Raw genomic sequence first — 20,393 nt, forward strand, 5'->3', positions numbered from 1 at the left:
ACCCAGGTGAATTCTGAACACCTCGGCTGATGGCTAATTAATAACATAAACACGAGTAAGCAGAGACGTAGAGGGCATATGGACAAACAGCGGGCCGATACGCTATTTTCCTCGAGACGCTTAATCTCAGTTACTTTCTAAAACTGCAGAAACAAGCATGACACCCAAATGAATTGTCTATTTTTTGCCTCCATCTCTTTACAGGCAAACTGGATATTCTTTCCTAGAATGTTTTTCACAGCAACTTGACTGGAGACCAGTGGATTGAATACACTATCATCATATGAGTAGAGATACACTCAGCTTGCTTTAAGACCCCTGCTGACACCCCCATCCTCCACATCCTTCTAGATGTAATCTTTTTGCCTTAGTGTTTTACTCATCTGATGGAACTTTGAATCTAGGACACCACCTTGACAGAGAAAATAGGCCGCACATTCAGGGAAGATGGTTGGCTGGGATGATGTGGGTGTATTGGGGGGGGTGTAACTGGTTTCCTGATTCTGCCTTGAGGGGAAACCAAGTAAAGCTAAGTCTTTTCATTCAAGCTCTCACTCTTCAAACTGCTTTTTTTAAATCCGTCCCCTAACTCACCTTATGCATCTTCAGTTCCTCTGGCACTAACTGAACGCACAGAATAAACTCCAGTTGTAGCTAATGAGAGCAGCTTGGGCTCCTCACAGCCAGGAGTGCAGTACAAGCTATTTCTCAAAGCCTGACAGCATAAAAAAAAAGATACGAAAACGCAATCATGGGATCAAACAGATGATGTCTGAAGCAGCGAGGTGGTACTTGCAAATAGCATTACTAAACACCTTGGCTAAGCATCAAAAGAAGTGGATCAACTACAGTGGAATAGTAGACCCTGCACACTCGGCTTGAGTAGTACATAAAAAAACCCACACATTCACCAACCCAGAGTACAAACCATCATGTCATTCTATTTTAAACCCTCACAATCACAGCTTTTGATTTTCTTCACTGTACTGCCCTTACACTGATAGACAAACCTGAATAGAAACTCACTCGAAAAAGGGTTAGGGTTATTAACAGAGTGCCTGATTCAATAGGAAGGAGAAGGAAATAAGCTTTACTAATAAAAACAACAGCCACATTACTTCAAAGTTTTTATGCAAAAGTACTCTAGATGGAAATAATATGATTGTATCCAGGTAGTCCTCTGAAAATTTGAGCTTGGAAGACTAGATAAGCACCATATACCCATTAGTCATGCACTTTTCTAATGGAATCACAACTTGTGGTCAGCTGATCGGAGAAGCTAAAATCTATTAGAGCTGCACAGATTGGCCGGGTAGGGTCTGCAATCCCTCGGTTCACAGCGTCCTCAGACCGGACTGGTCAGCCCTGTCATGCCTGTGCAACACTGGCACAGCAGCACAGGTGAATAGTTGCTCGCACAGTCACAGCTACACTATGAGCATGGCTATAGCTGTTAGCGAGTTCTTCACTATGAGTGAGGTTTGCTAAACTAAACCATGGGGAAACATGACAACTGTCATAACAAAATACCTAATTAAACACTTAAATACCTTTCATCCAGCTGAACACAGCTAACAAGGGGGAAGTAGCTATCTTTAGCTTTAGCCACTACCCCTCTTGTCTAGTTTAAAATGCATAAGAATATAGCTTCTCGGAAAAGAAGCTGAAACCCAACAGAAAAAAGAAGACAATGGATTTGGGTTGACACTGGTTCAGGTTTCTATTATTACTTTCATTATAACAACTTAAACAAAGCTACTGTTCTATTTGCTTCTAAGCTACTGTTTAATTTAAAATTTCTTGAGAGCTTGAAAAACCTTTTTATTCAACTGATGACTTTTGACATTCACACTTAAGTGTGATGCTTTTAATTTTCCCTGCCAGAAAAAGAAAACTTTTGGTACATTATTAAATCAGAAGACTATAGAGTGATTTATAGTGGATACAAGCCAACAAGATTCAGTTTGTACTTTGTAAAACATAGATATTTTATAATAGTTGCATCAAGCTCCTGAATTTAGAAAATTTCATTTATACCAACTGTAAGAATTCTCTAGCGTAAAATAATTTAGGTTAATAAACCAGCAATTTTCCCCAAACGTTTATCTGTGAATCCGTGCTAGTGCCCCCCATTCAGCATAATGTCTCTTTCAGCACACCACCCCTTGCTTTTACTTAAAACACTGTATCTGCTGTTAATGCTGATTGAATTATCTAGCATGGCTGAGCAAATAGAACAGAAGCAAAGTGGGAGCTGTTCTGTTGAGTGACTGACATGGGCTGAGCCTCTGTAATAAAAGACAGATAAGAAAGTAAATATTAGCAAAGAAAGATACCACCTAATACCACTCTTCATTAATGTGTTAAGCACTTTGTTTCAGCAAAAAGGGAAAAAAAATCATGACTGTATTCAAAGCTTAAAACAACAATCTGCAGGGCCTTTAAACCACTCGAACTAAGACATAATATCTTGTTTGTGTAATACATACAAATTTTGCCAAGTTAGGCTTTTGTGGTCTTAAAAGAATGTTGGGACTGTTATTGATGTTCCCATCTAGATCTTGATTATGAAAAGCCAATTATGTCCTGAATGTTAATTGCCATAACTGTATTTATTATGCAAAACATAGACCTGAGCTCTCCCATCACAAAGCCTTCCAAAGGTTCCATGAATCCTTAATAAGAAAGCATTAAACTGACATTTGGGGATACAGCAGTGAAACGCTCTTATCTTTTCCTCAAAAACTAGGATGCTTTCTCCTCAGAAGTGTCCAGAGAATAAAATGGGATTAACATTAAGGTTATTTTGTGGACATGCGTCATTACACGGTCAAATTAAAAGCCAACACAGACGTTTAGGGTTTGTTCCTGGATGATTTCCTGCACTCTATTTATAGCTGGCATCCCAGTGTGAAAATTGTGCTAATATTTACTCTGCAGACAGTGACAGTTGGTGTGTGGCTGGTATGATACTGTGCAGGAGGACTGAGCCAGATAAGCAGACAATGATTAAAAAAGAGAGAGAGAGAGAGAAAGAAAGAGCCACATGGATTCATGCCATCATACAGAATTCAGTGTGTAATGGCACCAGAAAAACTGAAAACAGCATTCATTTTAATCTAGTAACTGTTGTCTCTTCTGGAAGAAGACGTAAAATGTTGCAACATGCTGTATCTATTTGGAACAAATGGTACTGGAAAGAGGTTGGGATTGTTTGCTGATCAGAAATCACAAAATCATTATATGTGTGCATTTTATCTTTATATTTACATGTTTTTACATGTTAATACATTAACTATAACTTGTTTTGGGGCAGCGTAATTACAAGCTGCCATTACCATAAAATATTGCTACTGATAATGTAAGTAACCACTGCATAAACTACACTGACACTCAGGACTGCTGTATTGATACACATCGTTAACACATTGCCATGTTGGGAATAAATGAACACACAATGTTTTCGCAGTTTATCCTTCATATTATTGATTGCTAGTATGTTGGAGTGCAGTGAGTCATTTGATCATAGGAGGGACACGGCTGTATTATTGTATTACATGTATGTATGTTTAGCTTAATGTCAGCTAGACTTGCTAACTACAGACTCATGCTAACCTGAAGAAACAAACAAACTTACCTCTGCCTCCTCACAGGGATGGTAACATAAGTGGGGTATAGATACAGGTGTGTTTGGTTCTACTGTTCTAAGTGTATTTGGTGGGGCTAAATAAAGCTCTGGATAGCTTTAGCCACTTTGTCTTTGTTAGCCTCTTTAAATTGCTCATGTTTGATAAACAGTGGTGCAATGGTTAGTATTGGCCCATCACAGCAGGGATGTCCTGGGTTCAAATCCAGTCTTTATGTGCAAATTTGCATGTTCTCCTCATATCAGTGTGGGTACTCCAGCTTCCTCTCACAGTCTAATAACATGCATGGAGTTATGCCAATTGGTGATTCCAATTTTATCAAGCGTGACTGGTTGTCTGTGTCAGTGTTAGCCCTGTGACAGACTGATGACCTGTCCAGGGTGTACCTTGCCTCTCACCCTGTGAAAGCTGGAATAGGCTCCAGCACAACCCTGAACTGAATAAGTGAAGGAAAATAGATGATTAGGTTTGTTGAAGCAACGGTTTTTTATAGTGGTTCCCCTGTAGTTTACTTTGGCAAACTATGTGCCTTCCCCATTCACAGCAAAGAACTTGTTAACAGCAAAGTCTCACTATCTTCTCGCTACGAGAAGATTTGCCTGTGCAGCTGTGCATGTGTTGCACATTCGTATGAAAACCATCCGATCCTGGTCCCCGGCTGGTTGATTGAGTTGTTTGGTGGAAAATAAATGTGCTTCAACATTTCAAACTCCTGCTGGATTTTCGTCCCGTTTCGCTTCAGCCAAGCTCACAGGCAGCTTGTTTTATATAATCACTAGAGCCAGCTTTCTAAGAACCCCTCTCACTCATTTTTACTGAGAATATGATACTTAGGTCTAGGAAGATGAAAGGAAGATGGGATACACTCGTGTCTAGAATGTAACTCATGCCCTGCACTTTTGTTTTTAACAGTATGTCCATGATTGTTTCCGAACATTCATCAAGAAGCTTTAATTTTGCATATTTAATCAGACCTTAAAGATACACCTGTTAGGTCAGAAAAGCACCATTTAAAATGTTCAATTAGTTGTCTTACTATGCAACACAGAGCAGCCCTCGTTTGTCAAACAGGGTGTTTACAGTTTCTTGAGTTGTGGTCTAACATTGACTGAAGGGTACTAAATATGGAGGTGACTTGCACTTTAAGTGTCCATTAGAAACACCCTGAATCATCTGAGTGACTCGCATCCACCCTTGTTTATACATGTAGAGCGCTGTGTCTGTTAAATTATGTGATTTCCATACAGGTCTGAACCACTACGATCAATACCCAAGGATCTAAAATAACACTGCATCCTAGATTTATTACTTTAAAATGGTAAATGGACTAGTTCTTATATAGCGCTTTTCCACTCTTCTGAGCACTCAAAGCGCTTTACACAACTTGTGCATTCACCCATTCACACCCATTCGCACAAGCACAACTGACATTCACACACATTCATACTCCGATGAATGCATCGGAGAGCAATTTCGGGTTAGTATCTTGCCCAAGGATATTTGGCATGCAGACTAGGGGAAGCCGGGAATCGAACCACCAACCTTCCGATCAGTAGATGACCTGCTCTACCACCTGAGCTACAGCCACCCACTTTACAACTTTTTAGATTGTAGCAATTGCTTGTGAAAGCACTAAACTCAGCCACAAAGGACAGACTGAAAACTACTAACTGTATAATTATGTACAGAGAGAACAATGGTTGTCATCACCTATAAAATGATTTTACATCAACGTTCACTAGAGGGAAAGTAAACATTTCCAAAGTCATGGCAAGTTAACACAGCAACAGAAGAGACACTTTAATATCGGAGCTATTTCCTCGCGGCCATTTATTCATAAAGTATAATCGCTCTGCACCATACAAGGATTGTTTTCATTAGCAATTCAAACAGGGCGTGATTTTCTCTGCGCTGATACGAATCTGTTCCCCCAGGAGTCCTCGAGCTCCCATTTCAACATCTTCATCGACTATAAATAGCCTCCCAAAAAGAAAATCTATTCAGGAAATAATAGGTTTATATTTAATATTTTGTTTTCAACTCAAGACTAAGGCTGTGACTCAAATGAAAAGAGGAAAACTAGAATCCCCACATTCCCCAGTGCTAATCTCAAGCTGAGTTCAAGGGACAAACAAAGCAGTCATTACTTTTCCCATCCATTATCACACCAAAGCAAAACAAGTCACCTTTGAGAGCTGCTGATCTAATTTAAGACAGTGTATCTCTGCACCCCTTTAATAGATGAGGGCATCTCACAGGAATCCCTTCTAATGCAGTGGAGCACTTCAGACCCTTCCATCTGACTGATGGATGTTAGTCCGGCAAGTACCAAATACATCAGCTTCTAGGGTGTTACGCCTTTGGGATAACAAGATAAAGGGATAATCAATGTGAGTACTTGAGCTGTGCATTTGGAAACGACTGATTTCAACTGTATACATTTTCCTGGCGTTTTTGCCTTTCCTTTATATCAACTTGTGAGTTTCAAGATCCTTGGCTAGATTTCCAGAATGCTGCAGGCACTCCACAGGCAAGGTCATATTTTTTTAATGTGTTTGCCTGTTTGTTTGTGTGCCTGTAACTGTGTAGTGGTTAGTGCACTCGCTTGGCAAGCAAAAGGTCGCTGGTTTGATTCCAGCATGAGATACAAATCCCCTTTGGGGTTGCATCAGGAAGAGCATCCGGAGTAAAAACTCTGCCAAAGCAAACATGCAGTGCGACCCCTTCTGGCAAGGGAGAAGCTGAAAGTCTGATATTATCCAGCCACAAAAACTGACGGCCAGTTCCTGCATTTTGGAGCTTATTTTGCTTTCAAAAGAGCCATAGTGCTGTCATATGGTTACAGTAAATATAAAGCTAGAGCCAGCAGCTGTAAAGCTAAGCTTAGCACAAAGATGAAAAACAAGTGGAAATAACCTTCTGGATATAGCAGATCTTAGTAAGTCTCAAGCAGCAATTTCCCCCCTTTGTGGCAAATGTAGATGGGTTGATTCTTCTTCCAACTCTTTTGTTTAGATTTTATTGAGGCTTAAAGGTATATATTATTAGTCGCATGGCCACTTTGAGTAGTGATTCGGTGCTGAATCAAAATATCAACATCGCAGCGAACAGGGACACACCTTGCTACACATGCTAAGTAGCGCGCACTGCTATTAGCTGACTTCCCATGTTTTGATCCATCTAAACATGGTTATCTTACCTTAATTATACAGGATTATAACTGCAAAGATGCTGAACCTAAGCCTTCAAAATGGAAACTCTAAAACCACAGATTGCATAAAAGTAGCTGTAGCTAGCATAACAGGAGCCACTGGTTTCTACGTTGCATTTTGAGATGCCATCTTCTAAGACCCCACCCCCCAAAAAAAACATTTAAATAATTTTGGATGTACAACAGATCTCAATAATTTAAACCCTAAAAAAATTATGTAAAATAATTCAGAATTCATCAAACAGCAATTTTCAGAAGCTTTTAAAGCCAATATTCATCAGATAGCCCCATAATTAATACCAGTATGATCAGAGGAATCCACTGAAGTATAACTAACTTATCTGAGCTGGGTTAAACACTTCCAGCTCATCTTAATAAACTGCAAAATCAAGATAACATGTCTTATGATAAAACTTCTACTGGGATTTTTGATGCTTTGTTTCAATAACAGCAAACAGAATGGATTTCTGTACAGTGCTGACGTTAGGCGTTTTCCCCTTTTAGTGTGACAGCATAGGGTTATTTTTAGGAGTGGGCTCCTCAGCTCTCAGTGCTGAGCTCAGGCAGGGACATGACGTGTCAGAAATGGTAAGGGGAGTTGAATTTTTCAGAGGTACAGAGCAGATATGGGATTTGGCTCTCCAGTGGAGGGACAGGTTCAGCAAGATATGCATGCGTGCACACGCACACACACAAGATGCATCTGCAATAGTTAATCTCTCTCCTACACATACAAACACACACACAGAATAACAATTGACAACATGCTGATAAAGACTCTTACACTGGAGTGACAGCATATCCTATTTCATAGACACCTGTCACAGGCATCAAACAAGACAGAACACTCAAATGTTTGGACTTCACACAGTAAACAGGAAGCAGTATTTGTGTGAGTGCGTGTGCACATTATAGCGGCTGTGTGAACAAGGACCTCTCCCGAGATAGGGGCTCTCAGTTTCTCTCTGTTGCATAATTCTCTTCACTTCAGGCCAGGGAACCTTGCTGGTGCTAAAAACACTCCAGAGAAAATGCATCGAATAACAGAATAACATTCAGCTCTCTTTAAGCCACTAAAACAGTAGTTTGGCTGCACATGTTACTGTTTATAAAGGGGAACGGGGACACGTGGGAGTGAATCATGTCCTCTTGGCCATTGCTGATGTACTGGATGAAACTGTTAATAACCCCAAGGCTTTAAAAAATGAATTACCAAACATAAACATTTATAGCAAAAATTCTACTGTGGACCACGAGAAAACATTACGCTTGCCACAACACAACACAAAGAAAATCAATATAGAATATGATATGCTGCAGTTTTTAATAACACGAGGCTGAGGTTTTAAAAATCAATATTTGTGGAGTGAACCAGTGAAGAAAATAAACCTGCTTGCTTCAAATGTAACAGGCACAAGACAACATGTGGAAGATCGAACAAACAACGTCGTGAAAAATCTGATTTACTTTCTGAATGTTGGCTGAAATAGATACAACATATAGAAATGTACATAAAGGTAACATCTGTACCACCCTTTCACGAAAAATTTATAATACCATATGTAAAAATCAAACCTTAAAGTATTAATACAGAAATTATTACGCTGTGGAATACTACAACTCATCTTTGAATGAGGCTTCCTTCAGTTTCAAAATATCCACCGCAAACAGGGGGTTATCACACGTGACATGTGACAACATCCCAAAACCATTTAATACTGCATATTCTCATGGCTGTGGAAAAATGAAGACCAAAACTTCACCTTTGCAGCCTGAACTGGGTTTACAAGAAGATGAAGCAAAGTGGCAAAAAATATGGAGGATATGCTAGTTTATAAATGTACTTCCCCTATCTAATACTACCAGGCAGAAATAAAAAAATGCACACTAACTAAACAAAAGAGTATATTACACAGTCAGTTCTATGTCTCTGAGCTAAATTTGTGCTAAGGGCAAAGCAATGCTTTGAATGAAATGCAAACAATGAGCGTGCCGATATCCTCCCAGCGGCAATGCCTGCAGGCTGGTGTTAAGTGGACAAAACATTTTTACAAAGATCATGCCCATATTTGCTAGTTTGTACAAAATTAGCACGCCACTTACCAACCCCATTTATTAGCTGTACCATGCTTGTATAAAAATGAGATTTAACAAGATCCTGAAAACATTCCTAAGAGATGACAGCATCACACATCAAAGCTCCTGTTCCACCACATCACAAAGGTGCTCTGTTGGATTGAGATCTGGAGACTGTGTTGAGTACATTGAACTAATTTGTCTTTTAAGCCATTTAAATGATGCTCAGGTGGCAATGAGGGACCCAAAATGTGCCCAAATATATCTTGCACACCAATACACCACCAGCAGCAGCAGCCACGATGCATACCTGATTTTATGTTATTTATGCATATTCTGACCCATTCATCCATCTTCTCCTGCTTATACAGGGCCAGGTCGCATGGGCAGCAGCCTAAGCAGAGAAGTCCAGACCTCCCTCTTCCCAGCCACCTCCTCCAGTTTGTCTGGGGGAACACCAAAGCATTTCCAGGCCAGCCGAGAGATATACTCTCTCCAGCATGTCCTGAGTCTGCCCCAGAGCCTCCTCCTGGTGGGACATGCCCGAAACACCTCACCTAGGAGGCGCCCCGGGGGCATCCTTATCAGATGCCTCAACTGCCTCAACTGGCTCCTTTCGATGTGGAGGAGCAGAGACTCTACTCTGAGCCCCTCTCGCTACTTCTCACCCTATCTCTAAGGGAGAGGGCTTCAAAGGAAGCTCATTTCTGCCGCTTGTATCCGCGATCTCGTTCTTTTAGTCACTACCCACAGTGACCATAGGTGAGGGTAGGAATGCAGATCGACAGCTAAAGTAAGAGCTTCGCTTTTACACTCAGCTCTCTCTTTACTACGACAGGCAGGTACAGGGTCCTCATCACTGCAGCCGCCTTGTGAGAAAGTCCCAGTAGATCAGCAGTTTCTGAGATACTCAAACTAGTCTGCCTGGCACCAACAAGCATGTCCCATTCAAAGTCACTTTAATCAGCTTCCCTCTCCATTCTGATGCTCAGTTTCAACTTCAGCAGGTCGTCTTAACCATGTCTACATGTCTGATTGAATAGAGTTGCTCCCAAGTGATTGGCTGATTAGATATTTGTTTTAACAAACAGCTGAACACAGTACAATGGAAAATTTTGACGTGCCATGGCCTGGTATAACACAGAAAGGCTTTGGATCAGCAAAGTGATTCATCCTCTTGTGGGTGCCAAGAACAATAACATTTCATCCATAAAGTAGTTATTGAGATATTTTAGCCAGAACAAAAATAGTGGACTGATACTTTCATTTTTCACCATCTAGAACGTGATGACAGCCGGTTGCTAGTCAACAACTCTTCAGATTACTCAATTATTTTGCCTCAGAGTTGAGGAGTTTTATTTAGCGACCAGCCGCTTCATGACACTGACATTTTTTTTCTCCCATTGTCGCTACAAGTCACTGAATTTCAGTGACATTCTGTGGTCTCTGGTTGCCACATGCCTGCCAGTCTCTTCCTGTGTAGGCGTCCCTTTAGACTCTCACTGCAAGCATGGCTAAAAAGGTCACACGCCAAGCACCAGGGTATTTGCTACTAGAAGCCTAAAATAAAATTTCTAACACAACATGGCATTTATATATATATATTTTTTGTCAGTTTCCTCATAAAACAATGCAGGAAAAAAAATTCAAACAAACTGTAGCGGAAAAAGGCTATGCAGAACTGTGAGATAGGTCTCTGTGCTTTTGACAGTAATCCCACTAATCAGACTGCTGGGGCGATAGAGCTCGTGCATTTCCCTTCTGAAGTGGAATGCTTGAAAAGACACTCAGACAAAAACATCTCTGCTGTTATCTATGCAACTAAACAGCACTGATTTGTGTTTGAAACATGGTTGTAAATAAAATAAAAAAACACATTCAAAAAGAAAAAATATGTCTGTTCAATTTCTTTTTAAATCAAAGACTTTATAAAGCCGTTAGCTGAAATTACAAGAAACACAATGAGATCCTATTTTCAGTCACAGTGTGGGTTCAGTTAGACACACAGTGGGTTAAATAATTTAAAATCTTTACTGCAAATAATAGCTCACAACTTAGATAGTACTAATTTTTGAAATAAAAAATCCATTAGACAGGTTTCTTGCCTTAAAGCACGCCCTGTAAAAACTCATTAGCAGCTTTTTATCATCTAATCTATCATCAGCATGCGACTGGTGGGACTGAGGAGTAGTGAACATGAATTATGCAGACTATAGGTGGGAAATCTGCTCACTCAAATCATCATCTGATGTACTGAAGCTCAGCTAATGGCATATACTGGCTTAACTGATCCTCTAAATCACTGTGTGCTTATACATGAACCCTAGTAAATGCAAAGAGAAATAAGAGTGCCTCTACTTTTAGCAGAAGAAATCCAAAAGCACAGCAACATCTGGCTGTATATCAGACTAAATATATGCACTATTCTTGCTCCATTTGCCTCTTTCTGGGTGGATGATGTTTTTTAGTGCAACAGTAAATGGGACAGTGCTGGTTGTGTACTTTATGCTAATACAACCTTTCCTAAAGATGTCATGTTAAATGAATCAGGTCTCTACACTGAAGTAGCCAGTGCATTGAATCCATGCAGTCTACAGACATATTTGTACTGGTTTACTGTCAGGACTGCATTATCTAAAGCCAAGTACACTGACTTTTTCCAAAAACATGTTGCTGTTGACTATTTAATTTATAAATAGTTTTAGCACTGCCAATGTTGTGCTGTATCAGGGTCAAGAGTCATGTTTAAAACCTGATCACACACAGGGATAGCCACATGGCTACATCTGGTATTAAAATATAACTAGTTTAGTTTAGTTACAGTGCAATGAAAACATATTTTAGGCATGAATAAAATCTAGAATTTTATTAGGCCAATCATAATTTTGGTTTTGTTGTTTTGTTGATGTTGTGTGTTTTGCATCATCGTCCTGCAGCATAACTTCCTAAAAAGCTCCACTTGAGCTTCACGCCATGAACTGATGGCCAGACATTCTCCTTCAGGATTTTCTGGTAGAGAGCAGAATTCATGGACTGTCTAGGTTCTGAAACAACAAAGCAGCCCTGGACCATCACACTATCGCCACCATGTTTGACTGGTACTATGATGGTCTTTTTATAAAATGCTGTGTTAGTTCCATGCAGATGTAACCACACTCAAACCTTGTAAAAAGTTTAGTTTTGATCTTATCGGTTCAAAGAATATTTTTCCAGAAGTTTTAGGAATCATCAAGGTGCTTTTGAGCTCCTCCTGGCTGGGCTCTTTTTTAGTCTTGAAACTAAAGAAGTTTTTTCAGTTGTCTTTAAGAAACTTAAAGTCCAGTCGCTTGTCTATGCAAGCTCCTTAGATAACACCATATAATGTAATTAGTACCTAATAAAGTTACATTACTAGTACTTATTTCTGGATCCTAACACAGCTCTGACTGCTCAATCAGTCACTAATTCGTCATCTTATTTATCACATTCAGATCGTGGGAACCCTCTGTAAATTGATCTTTACTAATTCTGGTCTTCAGCCCTTTATTGACACTCAATTCTTCCTTAATGGTGGAGGGGGACTATGTTTCCTCTTCCTCCTCACTGCTATCTCTCTAGGTCACGGGTTCCTGAGTCTTAATGAGCCACTGAGAGATAATTGCTCCTTCAGGACACTGTTAACTGACACCAGTGTCTCCTGGATGACATTCAGTCAAGCCCCTGTCAGGTTCAATATAACCAAGGGCTATATGCACAGCCAGAGATTGAACCTAATGACTCCTGAGTCCACCAACTTCAGATCGAGCTATGATCCAAACTGCAAAGCACAGGAAACAAATTGCATATTCTGACAGTTTCTTCAAAGCCACAGGGCTTGAGACACCAGAGATTTTGTTAAAGATGCTTGTTGTCTTCTGTTTTCTTCTTCTCACATTGGTCCCACAGCTACGCAGCAAAAAAGAAGATATGCTCCGTTACAAAAAGCACTTATAAAATGCAATACTAAAGCAAATTACACAATCTTGCTTGGCTTCAGCTCAGTCTCCTCCAGTCACAGCATTTTGAACTGATGCAGCAGGGACATCCTTTAGTGCCAAGGGCAAGTGTGTGTGACTTCTAAGACACAGGAAAGGTCTGTACTGCTACTGTGTGACGTGATGCAAAGGGACGGCCTGTACTCAGGGTACATGCTGTGTCCTCTTCCATGCTGCCAGTGGCTTTGACCTCAACAGATGACAATGGGCAGCCACAGTGGGCGACTAGAAAGTGCTGCACATGTCAGTTTTCCACTTGCTAAAGGACTAAAGACTGACTACATTTAAGGTGGAGCAAATAGATCACTTTATTTTAATAAGGTTTATTAAGGTGGCTGGTTAAAAATAAAATTGTTATTATGCATTGTTTTTGTCTTTTTGGTTTACTAATGAAAAGAGTGTTCACTCCTCATTTCATAGAAACCTATAAATATGTTATATATATATAAAATTTTAAAGTGCTTTAATTCCACAGCTATTCACAGAGGGGGTTCGTGACTTTCACATGGTTGATGGTAGGTAGCAGTGGCCACAGTGACTCCAGAAATGCTCGCAAAAGTGTGGGACGGGTTTGACTACCACATGGACATATATCCAGAGGGGGACATATTGACCACTTGTAATAAAATAAATAAATAAATTTTTGTTATATAGGGTGTATTAAAAGAGAACCACACAATTTCAAAAGGGTAATTCAATTCAGTTTTTTTCAATTCAATTTTATTTATATAGCGCCAATCATAACAACAGTCGCCTCAAGGTGCTTTATATTGTAAGGTAGACCCTACAATAATACATACAGAGAAAAATCCAACAATCAAACGACCCTCTATGAGCAAGCACTTTGGCGACAGTGGGAAGGAAAAACTCCCTTTTAGCAGGAAGAAACCTCCGGGAGAACCAGGCTCAGGGAGGGGCGGTAAGTTAAGTGTAACCTTACAGTGGTGGACAATTAGAGGTCAGGAGGCAATTAAATTAATCAGTGTAACACTCCAGACACAAGTGATCATCCAATTAAATTCCTCTGTCTCATTCCACCTTCACACTGGAGTCTCATTTAACCTATTAAGCCCCAAGCTTAACTGATCTCCTGCCTTTGCCCCCCGTATCAGGGGGCGCTGGGGCTTAAGGGGTTAAAACCAACTCTTACCTAAATTAACTAAATATTGTCCTTAAAAGTGATTATTTATCCACAGTGACTTACCATCCACGCTCCACATGCACTTTCAGTTGGCTGTCAGCACACAAATAATTCATCACTCTCTTTCAAACTTAACCACACCTAATGTGTGTGAAAGTGCCAACCGGCTGCGATGTTACCTTATTTAAATTCCGACAGGCAGCTCTGACGCATTGCCACATGCTGCCATACAGACACTGTCCTCTCTCCACTTTGCCTGCTTAAGTAGCATCTGGATATCAACAGCCGCTCTTACTGCCTGCACCGTTTCCTCACTGCTGCGTTCACACGTTTTCCCAGCCTGATCTCTGCGGTGTTTCTGAGACACAAACTGCTTCTGTCATCAGGTGCCGAAATCCAGCTGGATTCTGCTCTGGCAGTGTCACTCTGCCTTTTCTTATCTCTCTCACTGGCAACAACAATAAGAGAAGAAAAGCACAATGCAGGGGCTTCTGCTAACAATGTGTCACAATCGATGTCTTTCAAAATGACACGCTGATGGTTTGTTTGTCATCAAAAGTCAGCGCGGTTGATGCGCACAGTATTGTGACGTGGAAAATTATGATTTTTTTTTTTTTTTAAATCCCTCACTGTTTGTGCACAATCAAAAGTTTTAGCCCAGCAGTTATGAGAAGCTGACAAACCCAAGCACTTATTTGAGACAAGCCGCCACTTAAAACTGTCATTTTGTGCTCGAGCTGAGAAACAAAATGCATTTAAAGCAACCAGAGACAATCATGAAAGCCCAAATCCAACAGATTTATGTTCGGGCATTCAATAATTTATGTAGAACATGTCCAACAGAGCAGAAGAAACTAAGAACATCTTGCTGGCTGTGAAATTAATCAGTCATGTTTAATGAAAGCTGGCACTAAGTAGGAATTTTGGATGAAGCATAACCAGCATGCTACCATTTATTGCAGTGGGAAGCTCACAGGCAAAGTAGCAGAGAGGAGGGAGCGTTCAAGACGGCGCTTGACACATTTGTGTTACAGCAGGGCTGCAGGCTGCAAGGCAGTCTGTCACTGATGGTGTGACAAGGTTTGCTGCTCTGACCCCTCACTCAGCACTCAAAACCTCCTGTACTTCGCACTGTAGTTGTCCTAAAGCAACATTGCATATTGAATATGGTCAAAAAAACTTTTTGAAAAACCAATAACTGAGAATTATGATGTAAATTCAGCTCAATTATTAAAGATGTGTTTGTTGCATATTCATTTATCTTCGTCGAATGATAATTGGTCGACCTCTGTGGATGAAACTCGCTGAAAAATTGGTTTCATTTTTATATTTTTTAAGTAGCTGTATAATCTTATTAGACAGCTGAAGTGTGTTCAACAGAAAAACTAACCTAGACCTTTAATTAGATCTTAGTAGGATTAAATCTTAGTATAGTCCTCAGTTCTACCTGCAACAAATGAATACCATGCTACTTTTAACTAAGATAGTCATAGCCAGAGGCAATTTGATTGCTGTTGCCAGTCTGCCCTTATCCCCAACCTATTTTCACTTTTTTGAACACCTTGATTGATTTTTTTTCCCCATTAAGCACCAAAGGATGAACTTGGACCATAGGATGAGCACTGATTAGCATCTCAAGGTCACTGTGACCTCCCAAAACGCATTGTGACTGTAACTCAAGAATTAATGTGCTACTTATGACAAGATTTCATGAAAATATCTAACAGGATACAACAATGAAGTGAGGAGATTTTACAAGCAAAGGGTCAAAGGTCAACTTTCTGTGTTATTATAGTGTCCCTACAAACACGGGCATTATTCAGCTCCATAACTCAGGAACAGACTGGGACTATGCTTAACTTTGATTAGGTGTTTCAGTAATCTGTATTGTAATCTCTATAAAATCCCTGCAGTTTTCACTACTGATTGATGGCCGAATGTTCATCCTGATTTTACAAAGTACAAAGTTGCAGTATTGATTTATCAGCGGATTTATTTGTTTATTATCTATAACTACATATATAAAAGTGATGAGATCATAGTTTACGAACTGTATAGGAACCTACTTTACAAATTAACAAATGGCTTACCTTATTTTTATTTATTTTTTTGGAATATTTTCCATTAAAATAAAGATTGCATCACAATTACAATTGCATTGTAGTATGTTACTAATAATACACTGTTATGAATATGCCTGTGATAGCAGAGAACATCTGATAGATATATAGGAATCAAAATACCTCATCATTTGTTTTACCTTCTTAGTGCCAGGTTGGACTCTCTTTTGCCTTCAGAGCTACCTAAATTCTTTGTGTCACAGATCCAACAAGGTGCCGGACACATTCCTCTGAGATTTTAGTCCATGTTGACATGATAGCATCACACAGTTCCTGTAGATTTAATTCAGCTGCACATCCACAATGTGAATCTCCTGTTTCACACCCTAAAAGTGCTTTACTGTTATAATAAAAGGTCATTTACGTTACCATTGCCATCCTAACAGCTCAAAGCAGTGTAGCTATTCTCCTCTGAAGCAAACTTCCCAGAGAACTGCAGCTCACTAGGTAGCTTCTCATTTTCACACCATTCTCTATAAAACCCAAGAGATATTTGCTGGAAAAAGCCCAACAGATCAGCAGTTTATAAAATACTCAGAGCAGCAGGTTTGGCACCAACCAAGTCGCTTAAATCACCCTTATTCTCCAATCAGATGCTCATTTTGAACTTCAGCAGGTTGTCTTGATTACATGCACTGAGTTGCTGCCATGTGATTGGCTGATTACAGATTTGCATTTATGCAAAGTTAAGCAGGTGTACCTAATGAAGTGGTAGGTGAGTGTAGATGGCTGTAAAACGCAGCTAGGTGGAAAACCTGTAAAGCTCTTATGCTAGCGTTCTCAATTAATCTATCAATTATTGTACATATTACTAGATTAAGCGAATCCAATGGGGAAAATGCCGAAAAGAAAGAGTCCTAAGATCCCAAAGTGAATGTTTCAGAGTTTCAAACAGTATAAAGCTTTAATATATTTAACTAAAAAACAAGAACAGCAGCTATTTAGATTTTAGTTGAACTTGTTTAAACTGGTAATGAAGAAATACTGGCTCTAAGTAGCCATTTATGTTGGTATGGGGCTTCTGGCAGCATTAGCTCCATATCACACAGTAAAAGTGACAGGACTGTGCTTGTGTTTCTTATTATGTGACAGCTCAGAGTCAACAGCATAATAAAACAGCTTGTAACTGTACAGCTATGGCGCTTAGATTTGGCAGAAGGACAAACAAAAGCGCCCGAGCAATAAAACAACAAGTCCACTAGCTTGCTGCGAGCAGCCAGAGGCACACACTGCCCTCCTTTCATACTCCCAATCTGACAGATGATGCTGCCGCTACGCCACATGAAGAAAAAAAAAAAGAATCTTTGCAAAACTGTAACCGTTTCCAAACATTTGTATCATCTCACTCACTTTCGTGTTTTGAAGTTCCCCATGTGTGCCGCGGAACTCCCGGGCTCTTGATAATCGCTCTGCCGGCAGATTTCAGGGCATCCATCACGAGGTGTGTCTGCTCTCCGGCAGGTGGATTCCCCAGTCACCGGACCACAGGGAGGAAAAGACGGAACAGCCTGCGCTCGATGGCGGATACGCCGGAAAGGAAAAAGGCGAGGGAGATAGGACACAGATTCAAGTTCCAGCCCCGAGCCTCTCTTCCTCGTTCTCTCTCTCTGTGTCTTTACCTCTCTCTCTCTTTCCCAAGTGATAACGTGAGCGGCTGAGGGCACACACGAGTCCACTGCACCGTTTCCAAAGTTGAGGGCGTGTCCTTCTAACCTTCACGAGCTTCCTTCGGTGAGAGGGAGTGACCTTAATGAAAAAAGTCATTACAGTCTAATGTGTGTACCGAGGACTTAAACACACTAATGAGTTTATGCCTAATGAGCTTACAACTGCACTTTCTGTCTCATAGGATTTCTTGCGGGTTATTGATCAGTGGTGGGCCCATTGTTACCATGGTTTCCTTTTCTCTTAGTTTTATTTTTTTTTAATTATCAAATAAAGTCATTTAGCCCTTTACCATGTTTAATATTTTAACCTTGACTAGAAACAACCCTACAGTTTTATTTAAGGGTGGTGATAAAATCATTAGCTACTGCTGACCATTTTCTGCCTTCTGTTTTCTTTAATGTTTTTTCCACATGTCCGTCTATGTTTCTTGTTAATAATAAACAAAGTAACAAAAGTAGTCAAAAGTCGAAATAATAAATAATTTGTTGGTATTCTGGCGCCATCTTTCGATTGTAGCTCGAAATTGCAATTTTCTTGTAATAACTGCTGTGACATCTTCACCTACTCGACAACATTTAGTAAGATTGTAAACAGATTAAAATGTCACTAAAATTTAAATGGCACGGAGAAAGTGCTTTAGTTTTAAAAGATCTCAAGACAAAAGGATAAAAATTCTGCACTCTAAATGTAAAATGAAACCGAAATATATAAAATTAAAGGTTTTTTTATTTAATAAAACTAAACGTATACCAACCACGTATATTTTATTTAACCAGATTCCATTAAATTTAACACTTTACTTACTCTTACACCTGTAATTTAATTAGTTAAAGTCAGCATATTGTGCATTTTTTAATGCAAGGGGCTAAAATCCACTGGTGTACCTTTAACATAAGCAAATATCTGTCTTTGATGTGTTCTGCCCAGGTTTCATATATTTCCCAATACCAAATAACAATCATAACATTTACAAACATTTGTTTCATATGTGATTATGCAATATTAAGACACAATGGTCTACAGTTGTGGTCAGAAGTTTATATGTGCAGATCATCGGCATGAAGGTCATGCTTGTCATGCTAATTTGGAGAATTTAATGATTTCTTTAAACAGCATATATCTTAAATGGCTATAAAAACAAGAACTGGGTACACAAGTTTGAATTGCTTTCTCTTTTCTCTAAGAGAAAGAAGATTTTCTGTAATTCACACAGGGTCAAAAGTATACATACAGCTTTGTATACTTTGACCACATATTTTTGGTGGTCATCAGCAAAAGTCTAGCTGGATATTTGATGACTCTTCTTGGCACAATTTCATTTAAATTGTCTGGTTTCCTACCATGGACCAAGCTTTTAAGTGTGGTGGACACATTTTCAACAGGGCTGAAAGTCGAGGTTTTCAAAAGGCCATTCCAGAAGCCTTCCAGTTAGACTGCTTTGTCCATTCAAAAAAACAATTCTGATGTGTGTATGGATCATTGTTCTATTGAAGCACTCAACTGTATCCGAGTTTTAACTGCTTAGCTGTTAATGTGAGGTGATGTTGAAGACTTTGAAAGTAGTCCCCCTTCCTAATTATTCCATCCACTGTACAATGGATCAGTACCACTAATAGCAAAACAACCCCAGCACATGATGCTACCAGCACCATGCTTGACAGTTGGTGCATAGTTCTTAGGTTTGAAAGCCTCACCTTTACGCCTCAAACATACTTCTGGTCATTGTGGCCAAATAGTTCAGTCTTTGTCTTGTCTGATCACAGAAGCTCTTTCCGGAAGGCTTGTTCATTTCATTTGAGCTTTAAAGTATTGGTTTTGGAGCAGGGGCTTCTTTCTTGATGAGCACTTTCTCAGCTCATAATGATGTAAAACTTGCTTTACAATGGACAGTGACGCCAATGTTCCAGCAGTTTCCAGTTCATGGCACATTTAAGCCTTTGTGGTTCTTGGATTGTTTCTCACTAACCTAACCAATTTCCTCTCATCTGAGGGTGGCAGTTTGGGTCTTCTTCGATACTTTGGCAAAGTGTTGATGGGTCCAAATAATTTGTACTTACAAACAATAGTTTGAACTGATGATCTTACAATTTGCAGTTGTTTTGAAATGGCTCCAAGAGACCTTCATGACTTGTGTAAATATTCATTTTTCTGAGTTTTATTCAAACAAACTCTTTTTGTGCTGGCAAAGAGAAACAAAGACTAATGGGGCCGAATTAGGCCTCATTAGGCCTTGTCAAGTTAAAAGACACAGAAGAACCTTTACCACCACAAAAATTAAGTGAGTGTATGTACATATTTGAGCCAGTATGCATACTTTTAACCCCGTGTGAATTACACCCAATTCTTTTTTTCTTTTTTTTTAAAAGTCATTAAAGATGTATGCTGTACAACAGTTCAAAGAAATAATTTAAAGCCACCACATTACCCTAACATCCATGCCCATGGATGAGTTAATGTAATCTTCTGACCACAACTACAAGTACTTGTACCAAAGAAAAATAATTTTTGAGACATAGA

At 39.6% G+C, this 20,393-nt stretch overlaps 1 protein-coding gene across 6 annotated transcripts in view; it reads right to left on the reverse strand.

Annotated features, from left to right (window-relative positions):
* The window catches only part of LOC146557721 (low density lipoprotein receptor adapter protein 1), a 47,631-nt gene extending 29,751 nt beyond the window's left edge, over window positions 1-17,880 (reverse strand). For 3 of the 6 annotated variants that reach the window (XM_085246788.1, XM_085246789.1, XM_085246787.1), the window contains exon 1: window positions 17,559-17,878. In XM_085246788.1, the coding sequence (XP_085102914.1) occupies window positions 17,559-17,643 (85 nt within the window). In that variant the 5' untranslated portion in view covers window positions 17,644-17,878. Of the gene's footprint in view, window positions 1-16,577; window positions 16,738-17,558 lie in introns of those variants that run through there. The other 3 variants (XM_085246785.1, XM_085246790.1, XM_085246784.1) reach the window with 3 other exon arrangements.
* Between the last annotated feature and the right edge of the window lie 2,513 nt (window positions 17,881-20,393).

This window comes from Mchenga conophoros, linkage group LG15 (assembly GCF_057382185.1).
Source record: "Mchenga conophoros isolate Kocher_MC1m ecotype Shallow Benthic linkage group LG15, M_conophoros_male_GT1.1, whole genome shotgun sequence".
Lineage (NCBI taxonomy): Eukaryota > Metazoa > Chordata > Actinopteri > Cichliformes > Cichlidae > Mchenga > Mchenga conophoros.